The 23,270-nt window shown below is 37.3% G+C and overlaps 1 protein-coding gene across 1 annotated transcript in view; it reads right to left on the reverse strand.

Annotated features, from left to right (window-relative positions):
* The window catches only part of NRK (Nik related kinase), a 171,934-nt gene that overhangs the window by 24,769 nt on the left and 123,895 nt on the right, over positions 1-23,270 (reverse strand). The window contains exons 13-19 of the mRNA XM_036306187.1: positions 21,728-22,898; positions 18,028-18,135; positions 11,144-11,211; positions 8,075-8,169; positions 6,062-6,156; positions 3,990-4,363; positions 2,001-2,334 (exon numbers count right to left, since the gene is read on the reverse strand). Of these exons, the coding sequence (XP_036162080.1) occupies positions 2,001-2,334; positions 3,990-4,363; positions 6,062-6,156; positions 8,075-8,169; positions 11,144-11,211; positions 18,028-18,135; positions 21,728-22,898 (2,245 nt within the window). The remainder of the gene's footprint in view (positions 1-2,000; positions 2,335-3,989; positions 4,364-6,061; positions 6,157-8,074; positions 8,170-11,143; positions 11,212-18,027; positions 18,136-21,727; positions 22,899-23,270) is intronic.

Consider the following 23,270-nt stretch of genomic DNA (forward strand, 5'->3'; position numbering starts at 1 on the left):
GCTTCCAGCAAACAAAAGCCCGGGGCCAGATGGCTTCACAGGGGAGTTTTACCAAACATTCAAGGAAGAACTAAAAGCTATCCTCCTCAGACTATTCCAAAAAATTCAAGGGGGAAGGAACACTTCCAAGCTCATTCTATGAAGCCAGCATCACCCTCATACCAGAACCAGATAAAGACAACACAATGAACGTGAATTACAGGCCAATATTCCTCATGAACATAGATGCCAAAATCCTCAACAAAATCCTAGGAAATTGGATCCAGCAGCACATCAGAAAGATCATACACCATGGCCAAGTAGGATTTATCCCAGGGATGCAAGGATGGTACAATATCTGCAAATCAATAAATGTGATACATCACATAACCAAATTGAGAGAGAAAAAAAAAACACATAGTCATATCAATTGATGTAGTAAAAGCATTTGGCAAAATCCAACATCCATTTTTGATAAAAACTCTCAGCAAGGTGGAAATAGAAGTGTCATACCTCAACATAATAAAAGTCATATATGACAAACCCACAACCAACATCATACTCATTGGGCAAAAACTAAAACCATTTCCCCTAAGAACAGGAACAAGACAAGGATGCCACTCTCACCACTCCTGTTTGACATAGTACTGGAAGTGTTAGCCATTGCAATTAGACAAGAAGAAGAAATGAAAGGGATCCAAATTGGAAAAGAAGAAGTAAAACTGTCCTTATTCGCAGATGACCTGATATTGTACATAAAAAAACCCTAAAGACTCCATCAAAAAACTACTAGACTTAATAAATGAATTCGGCAATGTAGCAGGATACAAAATTAACGCCAAGAAATCTATGGCATTTCTATACACCAATAGTGAACTTATAGAAAGAGAGACTAAAAAAGTAATCCTATTTACAATCACACCAAAAAAATTAAGATCCCTGGGAATAAACCTAACTAAAGAGGTAAAAGACCTCTACTCAGAAAACTACAGGACATTGAAAAAAGAGATAGAGGAAGACATAAACAGATGGAAGAACATACCATGTTTATGGATTGGTAGAATCAACATCATTAAAATGTCCATACTACCCAAAGCAATCTATAAATTCAACGCACTTCCTATTAAAATACCAATTGCATATTTCATATACCTAAAACGAACTCTCCAAAAATTCATCTGGGATAAAAACAGACCCTGAATAGCTGCAGCAATCCTGAGAAAGAAGAACAAAGTAGGTGGGATCTCAATACCAGATATCAAGCTGTATTACAAAGCCACTGTTCTCAAAACTGCCTGGTACTGGCACAAGAACAGGCATATAGATTAATGGAATAGAATAGAGAGCCCTGAAATTGACCTGAACGAATATGCTCAATTAATATTTGACAAAGGAGGCAAGAACATACAATGGAGTCAAGACAGTCTCTTCAATAAATGGTGCTGGGAAAATTGGACAGATACATGCAAAAAAAATGAAACTAGACCACCAACTTACACCATACACAAAAATAAACTCAAAATGGATAAAGGACTTAAACCTAAGATGGGAAACCATAAAAATACTAGAGGAATCCAAAGGCAACAAAATCTCAGACATATGCCAAAACAATTTCTTCACCAATACATCTCCTAGGTCCGTAATGACTAGTAGTGATAGTTGTACAACATTGTGAATGTACTTAATTTTACTGAATTCTATACTTAAAATAGTTAAAATGGAAAAACTTGTTATGCATATTTTACCAAAATAAAACCTTCCTATAAAAAAAGTATGTGTTAAAACAAGCATGTGATCTGAGTAATAAAGGCAAATAAAGCAGATATTCTTGTTCATGAAAATAAATAGGAATCATCCAAATTAGAAGAATCAAAGATCCACCTACAGCTATAATTAACAATGTTTAAGGCTTTGTTCTGAAGTTTAAAATATATATGGAATGGCTGAAAATGTGACATATCACATGAAGAAACACATTCACAAGGAGAGTAATTTATTCTCCTTTTCAAATGGTGAATTACCTCTTGTTGATGTTCATTGTCCTGGGATGTTGGTCTCTCCAAACCTGGATCATCTGTCTCTGAACAACTTTCTCCTTCACTGAGTTCAAAGACTTCACTCTCTTCATTGGTTTCATGGACTCCCCTACCTCCATTGCCCTCCATGCCTCTTCTCCCACTTCCTATATTGGCTTTATCTTCGTGATCTCCCATAGCTGTATTGTCCCCACTGGCTGCATATCTTAAATGGCTTCTACTGGTTCTCTGGCTTCCATAGCTGCTGTAGGTACCTTCTCCTCCATTATCATCGTCTCTACCATTTTGCTTCCAGCTTGCACCTCTGCCATAGCTTGACCTGATAACAAGATTCAATTAATGATTGGGGGAAAGCAACCAACAAAAACATGTCTGAAAGTCAGCAAATTAAACTGAATTAAAACGTGTTGCATACATAGGTACTATCTCTAGGCACATTTTTGCTCTATGTGAATATTGGTAATATATAGATAAGAAATATGTCCTTATGCCTTTTCAAACTTATATACTGAATTAACACCATAGCCACCATTAGTTCCCTAGCTGTATTTGGATGGCAGATGGAAGATAACTTTAATCCTGTATTAAGAGCATATGTTAGGTTGGTAGTAAGAATGTGTATTTTTTAAAATAATAGACTATTTTATGTATTAGCAAATTCACAGCCACATGAATGATCAAGCCCATACTCTTGACTCAATCACAACATATTTGAATAATTCTTCTTGCAATATACAATTTATGCTAATGTGAACATGTGCCTTGTTTTTCTAACATGTGTATCATTGCTCTGCTATAGAATCCCATTCTATAGCACCAGAAGGGAAGTAATATAGATTTAATTAAGCTAAGATAGTAATTTAATTAGCTGCTAACAAAACCAAGCTTAACAAAATGCCTCAATAATCTTTTGCATAACAGGCATCCTAAACATGTACCTATTATAACTCTAAAAGCAAATTTATTTGGCACTGGAATTCCTGGTAGAATTTTAGTTAGCAAAAAAGAAAAAAAATGCCTCTTCTGTCATATATATCCCCCAATAAAATTAAAATTGAACCAAAACAAGATATGGATTTCAATATTATAAAGAAAACAATTCTTCCACTGTTAATTATTTTTATACAAATATAAAAATATATTATAGTAACTACTATTCTTTGAGATATGTTTGAATACAAGCCATGAGCATATGTAAATAAGAACACAGTGGCTATTTAGAGCAGGAGCAAGGAACTAAAAGCATACAGAAAAATAACTGGTGGAATGCCAAAAACACTATTTCACTAAATATTATCACTGTGGGCAGCTACTTTATAAATAGATAAAATTTAACAAATATTGAATTTAGTTATAGCATTTTTCAGCATTCCAATAATGCCATGTTAGTAAGTTTCAGCCTGAAAATATGAGTGAAAGTCAAATTTTTATTCATCTTAAAGCAAATTTAGATATTTTGTTTGAAAATACTAGGACTTCACCTTATAGCTTTAAATGAACACACTACTAAATTTGTCATCCTCATTTCTCATACTTATTGCAGTTTCACAGGGCAGGATGTTTCAGTAACATTAATGTTAACAGATGTCTTGGGGTGGTGAATACACAATACAGTGTACTGTGCAGATGATGTGTTGTGGAATTTTGCACCAGAAACCTGTATGATTTTGTTAACCAGTGTCACCCCATAAATTCAATAAAAAGGAAATGAACAGAAAAAATAAGTAAATGAGGTTTTTGTTTATAAAAATTAAAGAATCTAATACTTGAATATTAATAAAATACAGTATAAAATAAAATTAAGTGTTTTCATTGAATAATTATAATATATTATTAAAAAATCAACATTTACCCATATGCAAGTGCAATTCCTTCACTCACTTAGCAATACATTTTGCAAGTAAACCAAAGATGCAAATAGTTTTGAAATTATAAAAAATAGATAATGCAAGTAATCCAGAAAAAAAAAACAACCTTGGCCAACTAGGAGCATCATCATGATTATTGCCTTTGTCATCAACACCTTCATCATTGCCATCATCATCTTGGTCTTCACCAACATCATTAGCCTGACCAACATGGTTATCCAAGGCATCATTGCTCATAAGTATCTTATCATGCTCATAAGTATCTTCATACACATCATTAGAATCATTATCATCACCATCAGTATCAATACCAGCATCATAGAGTTCAACATAATCACCATCTTCTTCAGGTGGCTGAATGAAAGGTGCAGGAGTTAACCAATCATTCCGGAAGATTTCAGAGAGTGCATTATAGCCTACCCATTCATTTGTCAAATAAACGGGGGGTGATATTTTTCCTACTTTAAATCCATCTGGAACCTGTGTGCATAAGAAAGGTTAATGTAGTTTCTAGTATCCTTGCATTTTCGTCTACATTGAAATATTTCCAAGCTGACAATATTTTAAAAATATATTTTCAATTGAAATGAAGACAAAACCAACATTTTTGTAATGATGAGATGACAAACCCCAAACCTCAAGCTGTGATCATTAATGACCTTTCTGGATGACACAAGAAAAAATTTACTCACTTTTGAAATTACCCTTACTTGTATTCTGAAGAATAAACATTAGGTTTTGGTGCTAGAGAGTAAAACAGATTATTTGATGCACTATAGAAGATAGAGTATGTTTTTTTCCTTTTGTTTTATTCTCTGACATTGGGATTAATACATACCTCTTAAAATTTATATGTTAATTTCCAAGCTCTAGTTTTATACAACACAGGTTTTCTTAAAGTAACTCAAATACTTTTAAGCATATTAATATAAATCCACATTTAAGTATGTGATGTATCATATAAGCAACTTTTGAATGAGCTACAAATGATGTGTGTGTGTGTGTGTGTGCGGTAGGGTAGGAGTAATTACAAAAGTAAAATGTAATGCTCTAAAAGTACACTACACAAAGAATTGGAAGACTTTTTATGTATGCAGTTGGAGGGAATTTTCCTTTTCTTTACTTTTTATACATTGCCTGATCATCCAAGAAATGATGAGACAAAAATTGAGCAGCTAGCCTCTACTCCTTAATTTGAGATTAGCCTCTAAAAATAGTTCTTTTAATAATCTTCTCTTGAATATGTTCTGACACAAGAATGTGAAAATAAAATATTTTAATCTTTATTTTGAAGTATTATAGCTGCCCCTTCTACTTTCTCCCATTGCCTTCCTCCATCCAGTTCCAGCCCCACCCCAGTCCTTTACTGCACTATTGTGGTGACCATGGGCAATGCATATATTCATATAAGTTTTTTGGTTTATCTCTTCCCACCCCCTTTCTGTCTGAGATCTTTCAGTCTGTTCCATGCTTCCATATCTATTGTACTATTTTGTTTGTCAGTTTATTATATTCATTAGATTCCACATATAAGTGAAATCATGTGATATTTGTCTTCCTTTGACTGGCTTATTTCGCTTAGCATAAAACTCTCCAGGTTCTTCCATGCTATCTCAAAAGATAAGAGATCTTTCTTTTTAATAGCTACATAGTATTCCATTGTGTGAAGGTACCATGACTTTTTTATCCACTCATGTACTGATAGGCACTTAGGCTGTTTCCAGATCTTAGCTACTGTAAATAACGCTGCTATGAACATAGGGGTGCATATATATTCTTTCTGATTGGTGTTTCAGGATTCTGAGGGTATATTCCCAGAAATGGGATCCCTGGGTAAAAGGCAGTTCCATTTTTAATTTTTTAGGTAACTCCATACTGCTTTCCATAGTGGCTGCACCAGTTTACATTCCCATCAACAGTACACTAGAAGCATTCCCTTTTCTCTACATCCTCACCAGCACTTGCTATTTGTTGATCAATTAAATGTTCTTCCATTTCAAGTTTAATTTCTAGATTTCATCTTGTGCATACTCACATATCAATAGAAGTCTTTAAAAGATTAACTTAAAAACTAAACACTTTAACCTTTCCCTCAAGTAAAGATAAAAATAAGTCAAAAGAAATTTAAAATGAAAAAGAACAAACATAAATGTATTATGAGTTAAGATGGAAACCTACATGGATATCAACCAGCAACTTCTGATCAATTGTAGAATAAGGAGGTGATGATTGTGACCTTCTCCTAGTCACTGGACTCTCTTCCTTGGAAGATTCTGTGGAATGTCAAAAAGGCATTAGTAACAGTGGTGATCACAGCAATTGCCTTAATTTTTATAGTGTAACTGTTCTGTCTCTTAGTATTTTTCAAGTAACTTTTCATTCAGGAAATATCACCTGATAAATTCTCATGGGGCTAGGATTCTTTGTTCTGTTTTAAGTGACAGAGACAGGCTCAAGGTTTGTACGGCCTGTAGAACTACATGGCTATTCTTTATTTCCTGTTTATTTAATTTATTGGGGTGACACTGGTTAACAAAATTATACAGATACATGTCTATTCTGTTATCAATATTAAGGCTACACTTGCTAAGCATTTCTATCTGTGTAAGAAGGTGCACAGTAAGACTGGTAGACAGTTCTATTAAGAGAAAGAATATATTAAAAACAGGATGAGCTATGTGGTATCACTGGCCTCCCAGAATAACCAGTACAAAAAGAGCCCAACAGCATATTAGATGATAGATTAGACCAAACTCTCAAGAAGAGAGTTGACTGCAATCATTATCATGCCATTTTCACTAAAGGATATAGCCTTAAGTATTTCTATATAGGTGAGAAGTGAACAACTGAAAAGAGACAAAACTTAGACCTTTTTATAAAGCTGGGAATCTTTCTGTAGTGGTGCTGTGCAATAGAACTTTCTTTAGCAATAGTAATGTTCTGTATCTGTACTGTCCTATACAGTAGCCACTAGACATACATGGCTATTGAGCATTTGAAATATGCACAGTGTGCCTATGGGGTTGACTTTTTAATATAATTTTCTTTTCATTTAGGTTTTAATTTTAACAGCCACATGTAGTTAGTTGCTATAACAACGCACAGCTCAAACTTGTGTAAATATTTCTATTTAAAATTCAAATTTATTTGGATTGGAAGTCTGGATTTTTGAGATGAAGATTTGTGGTATAGTAATCCACACCTGTGATTTAAATCCAGTGTTAGTATGGGTGAGTGAACTTTGAAAAAGCTTCACTAAGGGGACACGCGGGTCCCTGTTTATTGTTTTTTGTGCACTTGATTTTAAAGATAAATAGTACTATCCCACTTTTATTTGCAGCATTGGTATATATAGCCAAAGTATTGGTACTGCAACTTCAGAAAACATGTATTTGCATACACTGGTAACTTTTGAGAATATTATGCTGAACACACCCTACAATTTGCGTCTCCATCTTCTGACACTGTTGTATATTTGCAGTTTCCTATCTTTCTGCAGGAAACCATTTTCTCTCAAGTCTCTTGGTGTGTTATTAGGCTAAGTAGGAATATTAGGCAAGTGTTTGAGATTTTGAGGCAAATTTATAGTATGTGTTCTCCTTTCCTACATGTTGAAGTATGCTATCCCATGGGAACTTAAAATGTTTTATGTAGCACACCCAATAAAATAACAGAATTTTAGAGCTGAAAAGAACTTTAGCTATTATCTACACAGTTGCCACCCATTCCCTTCTCCTACTAATCACGGTTCAGACTGCTTTGGGGCTTAATGCAAGATTTCTTTATTTCAAAAAAGGTGGTAGGAATAAACACATGCTCACAACTACTTCATCTAATATTTCCATAAACTAAAGACAGCCTATCAAAATAAGCTTATTGGAGAGGCCTCTCCCAAGTAACTTTCCCATATATTTCACATATATTATAGAAACTAAAGTAAACACACTCCGGCTCCCTAGACACATCCATAGCTACTATTCAACTGAAAGAAGAAACTTTTGAAAAATCAATTTTCTTTTCTAATATGTCACCATCAAACAACCAATTGCCAAATTCAATGGCCTCCTGGTCTTAATCCTATTTGGACTCCCTGACACTTTCAATTAATTTCTTGTTGAAATAATTTCTTGACTTCTGCAATATAAATTGTGAATCATTAGCTGTGTTTTTACAGTTTGTGCTTTGAATCACCTGATGTTGCTGGGCAATTTTGAGGATTTTGCAAACTTCTTTGTCTGGTGTCAATGGGCTTCTGAACTTGTTCCAAAAGAGACCACTGAGGAACACTAATGAAAAGACAGAAAAGTATGTTTTATTTCCTAATATGTACAATGCAATGTTAGGGCCAACAAAAAGTTTTGTTTAAGTATATGGGCATATATCAAATTGGGAAGAAGTAGACCTTATATTTTCCAATTTCCACTTTCCCCCAAACATGCTATTTTATCTTTAACAAAGAAACAATTTCCAAAATATAAAAAATGTTCCCATATAGTCATGTGTTTCTTCCACATATCATATTTACTTCTAAAAATTCCTATAAAATTTCTTTAAGCAAGTATTCAGACATTAATAAAGTAATACATCAATAAATATAACTTTATAGTGTACAGTATATGAGGATTTCAACATGATAAAATGGCTAATATATGCATGTTTTAATGTAAAATATTCCACTATTATTATCCTGATTTAAAATGCTTTAAATCCACGATTTTTAATGTCCACTTCCCATTGTAGATAGATAGATGGATGGACACAGATAGAACACTTTAATATTAACTATTCAAATTCAGAGAGTATTTAGAAAGATTTTTGGAACCAGTGCTGCTAAATTTTATAGTTGCTTTGGAATTTCTGCATAGGAAAGACTATAGTTATTAATTTAAGATTGGGACAGACAAGTTTTTCTATAAACCAAACTTTCAGGAAAGACTGAAGTTTCATTTAAATCAATTTTAGAAATTTAAGCATACTTAAAATTAATACATTTGTTATCCATAATTTCAAAAATTATTTTGTCACATGGTCAACCAATTCCAGTTAACAGAAATATATATATATATATATATATATATATATATATATATATATATATATAAAATTTTATTAAAGTCATACCCCATGATACTAAAAAAAGATACACAAAACTAAAGTGGTTTCTTCCCCTCTTTGTGGCCAGAAGGACCATGACAATTCATTCATTGAATACAGAGAAAGAGAACATTCCCAATCTAGGTTTTAAATTTTCCAAGATTTCTACACATAAAATCTAAGAACATAAATATATTGACTTTTAAAGTATAACAGGGTAGGAATATGCAAACTATACACTATCAGTTCTATGCCATCTGGGCATGTGGTCCAGTATCTTGAATATAGTCAGTGCTCAATATTTACTGAATGACTGAGTGAATGAATATAGGCTAAGTTGTTCCCATAAATTGGGGTTGGAGGGGGTATGGTTTTCATGGAACATTTTCATTTAAATTTAGCTTCCAAATATAACACATTGCACACAACATCTAAAATATGAAACATGAAATTTGAAAATTATTGAAATTTCACCAATATTACAGAGATAAGAATTTCTGTGACTGGTACAAACTATCACTGATATAATGTTGAGTTTTAGATTTGATTTTTCCCTATAAATCATTTCAGGCTTGCACATTCTGTGTCATTAGCTTCTGAGGTTAGGGATTATTTATATGTATGTTTTATCACGTAGTACATAATAAAATTTGTAATTGATGTATATGATACAAATTAAATTATACTTGTCCTATCTAATAAAAGAGAAACATGGTAATTAGCTGTACATCCGCTACCCTTCCCATTGGCTAATCAGGGTGATATGCAAATTAACTGCCAGCTAAGATGGCGGCCGGCAGGCAGGCAGCTTGAAGCGAACATGAGGCTCGCTTGCTTCAGTGATGGAGGACTCCAACGTTCCCAGCCTGCCGCTGCTGGCCTCTGAGCTTGCAGTTTGAAACATTGTTACAAATATAGAAGCTAAACAAAACCCCAGAAACCTGCTTTCAGCCAGCCGGGATCTCAGAGCTGGAGTTGAAACAGTGTTTCCATTATAGAACCCAAACAAACCAGATACCTGCTTTCAGCAGCGAAGGCCTAAGAGCTGGAGCCAAGCCTCAGAGCTAAAGCTGGCCCAGAATAAAAAAGAAAAAAAAGAAAAAAAGGAGTGGTTGGGAGCTTCAGTCACCTGCCAGCCTGAAAACAGCCTTCAGCCCCTCACCCAGACTGGCCAGGCACACCAGTGGGAACCCCCACCCTGAAGGGTGTGTGACCAGCTGCAAACAGCCATCAGACCCTCATCCAGGCTGGCCAGGCACCCCAGTGGGGACCCCCACCCTGATCCAGGATGCCCTTCAGGGCAAACCAGCCAGCCCCACCCGTGCACCAGGCCTCTATCCTATATAGTAAAAGGGTAATATGCCTCCCAGCACCGGGATCAGCGGAGCCGCGAGGCCTCCCGGCACCTGGATCAGCGTGAAAGGGGGCAGTGCCCAAATCCCCTGATCGCCCTGCGGCTCTGTGTGTGACAGGGGGCAGGGCCACAACCTCCCTATCCGCCCTGCTCTGTTCGTGACAGGGGAAGGCGCCCCAACCCCCTGATCAGCCCTGCTCTGTGTGTGACAGGCGGCGGTGCCCCAACTCCCCTATCAGCCCTACCCTGAGCGTGACTGAGGGTGGCATCGCAACCTCCCAATTTGCCCTGCTCTGTGCATGACAGGGGGCAGCGCCCCAACTCCCCAATCAGCCCTGCTCTGAGCCCAACCAGGGGCTGCACCTAGGGATTGGGCCTGCCCTCTGCCACCCGGGAGCTGGCCTAAGCCATCAGGTCGTTATCTCCTGAGGGGTCCCAGACTGTGAGAGGGCACAGGCCTGGCTGAGGGACCCCCCCCCCGCCCGATTGCACAAATTTTTGTGTACCGGGCCTCTAGTTTTATTATAAATTACCAATTGAAAGCTGTCAAAGAATTCATTGTTGTTACTTTTATTAAATTGGGGATCTTACCAACTAACTATCAAACTGAATGACACTAAGAGGGCATACATCCAAATGTGAAATATCTAGGTAATGGATGATTAAAATTAAGGTTTTAAATATGGACCATTGATGATGATGTTATTATTGATATTTTAGTTTTAACTTAACACAGCACTTAGTGTCAAATAGATAAGCTTTAATTTTCCATGTGATAGCAAATAGTGAGTAAAAATATCAGAGACACATACCTTGAAGAGAACATGACGTGGTGTGCATGATCCCGGTTATAAGGCACAGAAGTACATCTTTCTTGGACCTTAAAAACACAATGCAATACTTTGATAGAATTCTATATCATAAATACTTTTGAGTTTAATTTATGGAAAAATACCTTTCTTCATATAGAGATATTTTCTTAAAAATCCAACTTATAAAATCCAATTTTTATAAATAGTTTGTATTTTCAAAATTATTTATAACATTAGAACTGCTTAACCATAATTTCTGATGATAGCTCCAAATCCTCCTATATAATAAAAGGCTAACATTCAAATACACTGAACAGTGGAACAACCCCGAACAACCAAACAATTGAACAACCAGTCACTATGATGTGCGTTGCCCACCAGGGGGCCGGTGCAGAACATAGTGGGCATTGGCAGCAGGTGGCAGAGCACAGAACATGGCAGGCATTGGCTGCGGTGGGATGGCAGAGCAGGTGAGCAGGGGCGCCAGACCAAGGCGGGGCACCGGTCTCTGTCATTGGGGTGAGCCTCTGGTGGTTACTGAAAATTCTTTGCTCCTGTGTGCCACGGTTCCACCCGGCACTTGCACCTGCTGCTGGTGCCAGCCCTGCTCACACCCGCTGCTTGTGCTGGAGCTGCTGCTAACACTGGCTGCCAGCCCCCGGTGCCCGGCACTGGTCCCGATTGCTCAGCTCTGTCAGTGGGTGCAAACAGTGGCTGCCAATCCAATCGCCCCTCAGGGCTTCTCCATTCCCCCTGCTCCTGAGGGGCAATCAGGGCTGGCAGCCACCTCTTGCACCCACTGCCAGTGATGGTCCCACCCACACCTGCTGCCGGCACTAGAGCTGCCACTCGCACCAGTTGCCAGCACCTGGCATCAGTCCGGATAGCTCAGCGCTGTCAGTAGGTGTGAGTGGAGGTGCAGCCCTGATCACCCCTGAGGGCTTCTCCACCTCCCCCTGCTCCTGAAGGGCGATAGGGACAGTAGGCAATGCTCGCACCCGCCGATGACAACAGCCTCACTTGCACTTACTGCTGGTGCTGGTCCCAATCGCACCGTGCTGTCAGAGTCAGTGGGTGTGAGCAGGGCCAGTGTCTTCAGTGAGTGGGAGAGGTGGCAGCGGAAGTGGGGCTGCAGGCAGACAGGGGACTGGGGGCCGTGGTGGGAGGGGCTGGGCAGGGGTGCGGAGGATGGGCTGAGACCCGCCCCTGTGCCCACCTCAGCCTCGAGGCCCACAGTTCCTTTCAAGGTGCATGGATTCGTGCACTGGGCCCCTAGTAAGTATTATAAATTCTTTGGTTTATCTCTCCTTGTTCCCCCACCCATACATCGAGGTATGTCAGTCTGTCTCATGCCTCCATGCTTCAGGTCTTATTTTGTTGGTCAATTCATTTTGTTCATTAGATTCCATATATAAGTGAGATCATATGATATTTATTTGTCCTCCTCAGTTTGGCTTATTTCATTTAGTATAATAGTCTCAAGATCCAGACATGCTGTCCCAAAAGGTAAGAGATCCCTGTTTTTTATAGATGCATATTATCCCATTGTGTAAATGTCCTAAAATTGTTTTTTTTTATCTATTCCTCTACTAATAGGCATTTGGGCTATTTTGAAATCTTAGCTATTGTAAATAACGCTGCTATGAACATGGGGGTGCATGTACCAGGTATTCTTTCTGATTGGTGTTTTGGGTTTTTAGGACATATTCCCAGAAGTGGGATTGCTGGGTCAAATGGCAGTTTCATTTTTCAGTTTTTAAGGAAACTCTATATTGCTTTCCATAATGGCTGCACCAGTCTGCATTCCCACCAGCTGTGTAATAGTGTTCCCTTTTCTTCACAGCCTCACCAGTGCTTGTTGTTTATTAATTTATTGATGACAGCCATTCTGATAGGTGTGTAGTAGTGATATCTCATTGTGGTTTTAATTTCTATTTCTCTGATGATTAGTGACTTTGAGCATTTTTCCATATGTCTCTTGGCTATATGTATGTCCTCTTTGGAGAAGTGTCTATTCAGGTTCCCTGCCTATTTTTTAATTGGATTTTTTGTTTTCCTTTTGCAGAGTTGTATGAGTATTTTGTATGTTTTGGAGATTAATCCCTTACCAGATATATCATTGGAAAATAGTTCTCCCTTACAGCAGGCTCCCTTTTCATTTTGATGGTGGTTTCTTTTGTGGTGCATAAATTTTTATTTTGATGTAGTCCCATTTATTTATTTTTTTCCTTTGTTTATCTTGCCCAAGGAGATGTATCAGCAAATATTCTGCTATGTGAGATATCTGAGATTTTACTGTTTATGTTTTCTTCTAGGATTTTTTTGGTTTCCTGGCTTAAATTTAAGTCTTTTAACCATTTTGAGTTTATTATTGTGTCTGGTGTAAGTTGGTGGTCTAGTTTAATCTTTTTGCATGTATCTGCCCAATTTTCCCAATACCATTTGTTGAAAAGACTGTCTTTACTCCATTTTATGTTCTTGCCTCTTTTGTCAAATATTAATTGGCCATAATGGTGTGGGTCAATTTCTGGGGTCTCTCTGCTGTTCCCTTGATCTATAAGCTTATTCTTGTGCCAGTACCAGGCTATTTTGATTACAATGGCTTCCTATTATAGTTTGATATCCAGTATTGTGATACCTCCAACTTTGTTCTTCTGTCTCAAGATTGCTGAAGCTATTCAGGGTCTTTTATTATTCCACATACATTTTTGGAGTATTTGTCCTAGTTCTGTGAAGTATGCTACTGGTAGTTTAATAGGGATTGCATTGAATCTATAGATTGTTTTGGGTAATATGGACATTTTAATGATGTTAATTCTTTCAATCTATGAACATGGTATATGCTTCCATTTGTTTGTATCATCCTTTGTTTCTTTTTTCAATGTGCTATAGTTTTCCAAGTACAGGTATTTTACCTCCTTGGCTGAGTTTATTCCTAGGTATCTTATTTTGTTGTTGTTGTTGCAATGGCAAATGGGGTTGTCTGTTTAGTTTCTCATTCTGAGAATTCATTGTTGGTGTATAAAAGTGCATTCAATTTCAAAATGCTGATTTTGTATCCTGCCACCTTGCTGAATTCATTTATTAAGTCTAGTAGTTTCCTGGTAGAGTCTTTAGGGTTTTCTACATACATTATCATGTCATCTGCAAATAATGACAGGTTTACTTCCTCCTTTCCAATTTGGATACCCTTTATTTCTTCTCTTGCTTGATTGCTATGGTTAGGACTTCCATTACTATATTGAATAAGAGTGGTGAAAGCAGACATCCTTGTGTTGTTCCTGTTCCTAAGGGAAATTCTTTTAGTTTTTGCCCATTGAGTATTATGTTGGCTGTAGGTTTGTCATATCTGGCCTCTATTTCCACTTTGCTGAGAGTTTTTATTTTAAAAAAAAGGTGCTTGATTTTGTTGAATGCTTTTTCTGCATCTATTGATATGATCATGTGATTTTTATCTTTCACTTTGTTTATGTGATGCATCACATTTATTGATTTGTGAATCTTGTACCAGCCTTGCATCCCCAGAATAAATCCTACTTGATCATGATGTATGATCTTTTTAATATATTGCTGGATCTGATTTGCTAATATTTTGTTGGGGATTTTAGCATCTGTGTTCATCAGGGATATTGGCCTGTAAGTTTCTTCCTTTGTAGTGTCTTTGTTTCATTTAGTTTTAGATCACTGGCTTTATACTCGAAATAGTTTTTAGCTACCCCATTCAACAAGGCAGTCAGACTAGATTCTTTAGAAAGGAAAATTCAAGTGTTACAATGTGAAAAAATCTGGCATTTTCATGCTGATAAAAATCATTCTATAGTTTCTAGAAACTGTCCTAACCTTACTAAACTATTTTTTTTCTCTGTGTACTAACTTACCAAGTTTGTCTTTTCACTACCACAGACAGATCGATAGGAAATTAAAAAAATGTCAGTTGTTCATATGTTTTGCTAATGAGTTTTTCCAAATACAACCATCTATCTGGCAGTATGCAGAATAAGCATCTGACTGACTTTTTTGACATTCAATTCTGATAGCTGGCATCATACTGACTCAGGCTAGGCCTCTTGATTCATGAAGCTGATTTCAGAGAGTTTATTGACATTAGTAAAACAGAGGCCAACATTACATAGAAGAGATAAAGGCCAAAAATAATAAAGGCTAATGTTTAATATGAATTGGCTATATTTGGTCTGAAAAATGGGGAGAAGATAATGATTAGTAGGAATAGCGTATACTAAGACAAACCAATCAGACACAGCTCATTATATTTCTTTCCTTGGGTATTATGTTAAAGGTAATAATTATTATCTGGGAGTAAGAGTAAAATCCTCATTTTATAAGGTAGAGAGGGAGATATATTGCTGCTTGTAACTAAATAGTACAATCCAGCTTATGTTTCTTCTGCCTGTGTTTAGTATTTATAAAACAATACTCACTTCAGAGGACTCTTAGTGTCAGAAAAAAAAAAACCACATATTTAAAAAGGATAATTGACCATGACAAATGTAAGAGTAGACTACTGTGAAGCATTCTGAATGAATAAATATAGTAATCTGGGGCCTTTGTGCTGATTAAGAACAACAATGAAACTTATGGGCCACTATTAGTAAGCAAGAAGTTTTGAGTTTTCACCCATCCACCTAATGATCCTTAGTAATTAAGAAATTTATAGATGGGTAGCTGTTAGAAATGTTAGCTATGATGATACTATTTTGTCTGCACATGAATTTAAATTGCAACTTGAGCCTCAGCAATACCATGTGCTATACAGCTAGTAATATAGCTGCGAAAACAAAAGCCAACCTGGACACCAGGACTTAATTATTCTCCAAAGTGTAAGAAAATAAACCACAAATTAGATGAACCAGACCTTGTCATAAGCTACATCCCAGAACAGAGATGATCAAGGAAAAATATATGTATAGTTGGGTGAGAAGGGTGAAGGTATTAAGCCAAGGAAAAATGAAAGACTCATAGACACAGACAACAGTATGGTGATTACCACTGGAAAGAAGGGTGGGGGAGGTAGAAGAAAGGGGAGGTTAAGGGAGGATAAATGGTGATAAAAGGAGATTTAACTTGGAGTAGTGAACACACAATATAATATACAGGTGATGTATTGTGGGATTGTATACCTGAAACATGTATAATTTTATTAAGCAATATTGCCCTAATAAATTCATTAAAAAAGAAAACAGAAAGAAAAATTAAATTATTTTATATTTAAAGTAGTGGCCCAGTGCATGAAATTTGTGCACATTAAAAGGGAATTAATTAGAGGAAATATTTTAATATTGCTATTTGCCCTTTTTATATAATAGAAGCATCAGAGATGAAAAAAAATTAGTAAAATGTATATGAAAATCTTCCTTCTGTCAGAGTCTGGGGCATGCTGTGGGACCCAGAGTCAAGTCCCCGCCCACCTGCACGCACCTTGAAATTGTGTGATGATCCAGACCCAGTCGGCCCCACCCTTGTCAAGCCCCACTGGGCAGGGGGTGCAGCCTCAGGTCCCATGGCCTGGCACCAGGCAGGGGGAGTAGCCTCAGGTGCCCCATCAAACCCCACTGGGTGGGGGGTGAAGCCTCATGGTCCCTGGTGCACCCTCAGGTCCTCCGACCTGGCACTTGGGTGGGGGGCGTGGCCTGAGTTCCCCTGTCAAGCCCCGCCTGGCAGGGGACACGGCCTGAGGTCCCCCGTCAAACCCTGTTGGGCGGGAGGCACAGCATGAGATCCACCATCAAGCCCTGCCAGGCAGGGACCATGGCCTGAGGTCCCCCGGCCCAGCCCGGTGCCATGCAGCCTAAGGTCCCTGCTGATTGCTTGTTATGAGAACCCTGCCACTGCTGTGTGTGCAGCCATTTTGTGTTACAGGAACCCTGCCTCTACTGTGGGAGCAGCCATCTTGTGACGGCATGACAGTGTGAGGGTTAATATTACCTCTTTATTATATAGGAAAAGAGATCCTAAGACCAAATACTTTAAGAACTACTATCCTAGGCACTTATTCATGGCAGTTATTAATGTTATAAGCTGAACAATCAAATTTTATAGGCAGTATTTTTAATTAAAAGAATGACTGACAAGACAAACTATGATTATTCAACTTGGGTATGTAGCCGGCATTTTATTTAAAATAAGTGAAATAAACCTGTCTACTCAAGGAAAAACATCTAATGTTATTTGTTAGCAATAATAAAATTGAGCATTCAATGAAAACTAAAACTGTAAACTCCTATCTGTCACCATGCACTTTACAGCTTATCAACACTCAATAATGTTTATGATGAAAGTGATGGTGATACTAACAAGTGCTGTGTGTTGATGCTGTATAATAAAACATAATGTGCAAACATTTGGGAAGATCTAGATAAACAGTGAACCAATATTTTCCAACTGAACAATACATAAAGTTACAAAATCCTGCATGAATAAAACATCTACTCATAGTATATAAGAGACCAATAGATTTTAATGTTACCAAATATACAAAATTTAATTAATATGGTTTTAAATTCCACTTTTCCAGTGTTTGTGTATTATCAAAGAATATCCATAATTATCTGAAAAAGCTATAAAAATTCTCCCTTTTAAACTACCTTTATGTGAGAAACCAGCTTTTATTCATATATTTTTACCTAAACAACATATTTCTCAATAAAAATTGTTTCTTAGTTTTATTTTTAAATAAATTATAAATATTTTAATTTTGGTTTTAATTTATAATACATTAAATATTGAATGTCACAAATCACATACACAAACGTTTTTTGGGGTCTGCAATTTTTTAAGAGTATAAAAAGGTCCTGAGCCCAAAACATTTAAGACCCACAGTTCTAGGCACTTATTAATGTCATAGCAACTAATATTGAGAAATTTACCTCATTTCCTTTAGGATTTGGTATGTATGGCTGCAATGGTTCTATTTGGGCTTCAGCCTGAATTGAATGAAATACTTCATCATTGTCTGATGATTCATCTTCTTTGTCCTTTTGAAATAAAAGGAAAATAATTATTTTAATTGCTGTTAACATGAAAATTATAGGAACAACTCCATCATCCTGATTCATAATATAAATTAATAATTTTCAAATATTAAAATTGATTTAAACCAGTAGTTTATACTAGTTATTGGCTCTGGGTCTCTTTCAGAATCTAATGAATGCTACAGATTATCCATAGAAAACAGTATATAGACACACATGTCTCCATATATATTCAGGAGGACCACTGACTGCTTTCAGCTCGCCTATTAGCCCCAGATTAAGAATCTGTGGATTCGAAAGGATATATGCATTCTTATCTTGATTGCACCATTATTCACAGTGACCAAGACAACCAAAGTGGCCTTTGATAGATGATTGGATAAAGAAGATGTGGTACATATATACAATGGAATACTACTCAGCCATTAGAAATGATGAAATCATGTCATTTGTGACAAACTGGATGGACCTTGATAATATTATGCTAAGCAAAGTAAGTAAGTAAAAAAAAAAGTTAAGAACCATATGATTTCACTCATATGTAGGATATAAAACTGAAACTCATAGACGCAGACAATAGTATGGTGGTTACGAGAGGGAAAGTTGTTGGGAGCTAGTAAAGGGTAAAGGGAACCAGATATATGGTAATGGAAGATGATATGACTGTGCACCTGTGGTGAGCACACAATGCAATACACAGATCATGTATCATAGAAATGTATACTTGAAATCGATATCATCCTATTAACCAATATCACCTCAATAAATTTAAAAAATAATCTCTGGTCTAAAGCTTAACACATAACCCCAAATTGTCATGTTTTGTATGCATTTATAACTATAAAGTGTGGTCTTCTTGTGCAACAGAAGTTCTGAAATACAGCAGTGCAAATATTTTTCCTTAATTGAGCCCTGGGAGTTTACAAAAGTGTCTGTTTCCCCATTTAAGCCAGTCAATATTATTTCTTCTATTCAAATAGAGTAATAAAAATGTGTTTTCTTTGCTTCTGGTGAGTTGAAACACTTACATATGTCTCTGAGTGCTAATACATTTTCAGGTATTTTAAAAGACCTATGACTTTGACTACAGTATCAATAATGTACACATAAAGATAGGCATGCCTGTACAAGATCATAGGGTCATGAGATTAGTAACTATTACCTATTATTTTTATTTCATTTTTAGAGTGGTTTCTCCCATATATATTTAAAACATTATATTACAATAAATATGTGTATTGTACTAATACTAAAAGTTTTGCAAGGATGCATAAAAGTTTTTTTTCACAAATGTGAAACCCATTAGATTCAGGGCTGATTGAGAATAGTCATGAGAATTTTATTTATTTTTGTTTGTTTGTTTTAAATTTATCTTTAGTGTTGAAAGTATTACAGATGTCCCCTTCCCCCCCACCCCCCATTGACCCCTTCTAGCCCACTTCCACCCTTTGCCCCAGGCCTTCACCACACTATCGTCTGTGACCATGGGTTATGCATATATGCATATAAATTCATTAGTTAATCTCTTTCCACCCCCCATCCCCCCTGCCTTCCCTCTGAGATTCAACAGTCTGTTCCATGCTTCTATGTCTCTGGATCTATTTAGTTCATCAGTTTATTTTGTTCTTTAGATTCCACACATGAATGCTATCATGTGATACTTGTCTTTAACTGGTCATTGCCCCAATTTCAGGACAAATATCACCATTCTGGACTCATATCTTCTTTTTAATATCTGTTTTCTTTTTCTTCCTATCTCCCATTTTGGGGGGATTAGATTTCTCCTTTTGGGTCTTTCTTCTCTTGCTACTTCTAATTTTTTTCATGTTAAATATGTCAGGGAAATAACATTTGTTAAATTGGCTAAATGGGCACAAACCAAAAGACTCCCTTAACCAGACATTCAGACAATGTTCATGTTTAATTACTACATTAATTATTATTAGAATAATTGGGTGATGATACCAGGGTTTAATTTAGGAACCTCACAATGATTTCTTTTACATAAATGCATGCTTTGAAGTATTAGAAAACAAAAGATCTCCTAATATTGTTGACCTCATTAATTTGCTTATAAAGCTCACAAACCCTTCATTGTCAAATCAGATTTGTCACATTGAATTCATCAACTTTGGCCAATTATATCCTATATAATAAATAGGAAATATGCAAATTGACCCTCACAGCCTTGCACAAGATGGCCATCCCCATGTAATCACAAGATGGCTGCCACAAGATGTCCAGCAGGGGAGGGCAGTTGAGGGGGACCAGGCCTGCAGGGGAGGGCAGTTAGGGGTGACCAGTCTGTCAGGGGAGGGCAGTTAGGGACGATCAGGTTGGCAGGGGAGGGCAGTTGGGGGTGACTGGGCCAGCAGAGGAGGGCAATTGGGGGTGATCGGGCTGGCAGGGGAGCAGTTAGGCATTGATCAGGCCAGCAGGGGAGTCATTAGGGGGCAATCAGGCTGGCAGGCAGAAGTGGTTAAGGGCAATCAGGCATATGTCCAACTGTGTGGTCGGGCCTAAACTGGCAGTTGGACATCCCCCGAGGGGTCCCAGATTGGAGAGGGTGCAGGCTGGGCTGAGGGAACCCCCCCCCCCCCCCAGTGCACGATTTTCATGCACTGGGCCTCTAGTCCACTTATATAAGACAAATTTGAAAGAACAAAGTTTTTTGACTATTCCAAAATAAGGTAAAGTGATTAAGATAATGTGTCCCACATTTTGAAAGAGTGCGGAGACAAATTCGTAATGTGTCCTATTCAATGTAGCCGCTTCATTAATTAATGATATAAAATTGGTGGAAAATTAGTGAGATTAGTCATACATATGGTAACTGTATACAAAATGCTTTGGAAACTGATTTTCCTTCTCATTTTAAGCTTGACTTAAACAAACAATTAGTGCAATTCACTTAAATGGTACAGTTAATCACTCCATGGAATGAAAAAGCAATAAACTAACTTAGATGTTAGAGGAATGATACCAAAGTTGTTGTTTTTTTAATTTGTTTTTGTTGCTGTGTATTTTTAATACATTTTATTGGAAAGCTTTTTAATTTTTTTATTGACTTTATTGGGGTGATATTGGTTAATAAAAGTTATATAATTATTGCAAAGTTTGAACTTTGGAAGTAATTTGAAAGATCCAACTAATGCATAACCCATAGACACAGACAATGATGTGGTGTTGGCCAGAGGGAAAGAGGGAGGTGGGCTGGGTGGAGGTGGGCAAGGGGAAGGGGGATGAGGACATGTGCAATAGTGTCAACAATAAAAATAAAGTTAAAAAATATCCAACTAGTAATTTTAAATATGCATACGTATGATGTCTCTTTATTGGTTAAGGGAATAATATGTAGTAAACTAATAATTAAGCTATATTTCCACAGGGATATTAAGCAATTACCTGGATCATTCAAGCAAATTTTTCTTTCTCAAGTGAAACTTATCTGGAAATTTCAGGATCATTTACTTGAAGCACAAACTATTTAGCTAATCTTCTCTGGGACATTTGGTTTTACAGAGGGAAAACGTAAGTGTGAGCTAGCATATTTTCTCTGCATATTTCACTAAGTAAAAATATCAAAATATCTTACACTTGCAACTTGTCTCAATTCTTCCTCGTGTTGATTAAAGATATCCTCCCATCTGCGTTGGCGCCTTCGCCTGTAGGCTTGTAAATCTAAAAGCTCAAACTCTTCCGGTCTCTGTGATAACTTTGCCCGGAACTTCTTTGGTGATAATCTTTTTGCCAGTGCTTGCCTTAGACTAGAAACCTTTGATTTTTTCTTCTTCTGTGCCTGTTCTGGTTGAGAATAAAATATGTTTGATGACAGGTTTTCCATCAGGGTTTGCAGTGGACCAAGTGGCTTTGAGTTATGTGAGTTTGGTGCTCGAAGTAAGTTTCTTGATAGTCCCTCTATCAGTGCTTGAACTGAGCCAACATCCTGTGGGGGCTCTAGTGCCCAGGCCTGTGCCTGAGGTGACTCTTCGGTTTGTCCCTCTACTGGAATAAGCACCTGAGTATCCAAATGTAGTGGAAACAACACGTGGTGGTTCTGTGACAATAGAGGCAAGAACACCTGGGCTTGTACATGTAATGACTCTAGTTCCTCTGCCTCAGTCTCTGCCTGTGTAGGCTCAGCAGCCTGTTCCTGTACCTCTGGCTGTTCAGGTACTTGATTCTGCTCCAGCTGCTGTTCAGGTAACTGATTCTGCCCTTGCTGTTGTCCAGGGGCTTGAACTTGCCCTTGTTGTTGTTCAGGTACCTGATTTTGCCCCTGAAATTCTTCTGGGACTCGGTCCAGATCCTGTGGCTTTTCTGATGTCTGGGGCTGAGCCTGATCTTTCTGGTCTCTGGGTACCTGGGCATGTAGACGTAGAGACCTAGGTGCCTTAACCTGAGCCTGTAGTGGCATGAGCATCCAGGCTGCCCTCCGTAGTCGTGGAGGTGCTTTAATCTGCATCTGTAGGGGCCTAGATGTTTTAGCCTTAATCTGAGCCTGTAGTGGCATGAACACCTGAGCTGCCCCTTGTAGTCTCTGAGATGGCTGGGCTTGCCCCTGTAGAGATCTAGGTGCATTGTTCTGAGCCTGTAGTGGCTTGAACACCTTGGTTGCTCCCTGTGGATGCTGGAGTGCCTGGACCTGTGGCTCTTCTCGATCAGGTAACCACCTTGGCTGAGAGGGTTCTCCATGCAGGACTCTAAGTGGTCTGCATCTACTGCTGGTTGGCAGTCTTAGAAGTTCATGGGTACAACAACGTCCTCTAGAAATAAAAATACAAGCATTTGCCATACAATGAGAATTGTCAGTGGAGAGAAGCCATTCAGGGGAAATGATTTTATTTTAAAAGATAAATATTTTCTGAACCAAAGATGGTTTTAGTAAATCTTTCTTGAATCATTCCTGTAATGTCTAAATTATTGTTTGTATTACTAATATACTTGATCATCCTATTGTCAGATATTAAGGAATCTTTTAATGGTAATCAAACATTTTCTTCAACATTTTCACATAAATATCTCTTGAAAATATAGATTTGTTTTTTGTTGTATGATAAAAGATTAAGTTTTTCTGAGTCAAATACAACAGTATGAAAATCAACTGTCTTAAGTGAATTGCTAACATCAAATTCTAT

This window comes from Myotis myotis, unplaced genomic scaffold, assembly GCF_014108235.1.
Source record: "Myotis myotis isolate mMyoMyo1 unplaced genomic scaffold, mMyoMyo1.p scaffold_m19_p_4, whole genome shotgun sequence".
NCBI lineage: Eukaryota > Metazoa > Chordata > Mammalia > Chiroptera > Vespertilionidae > Myotis > Myotis myotis.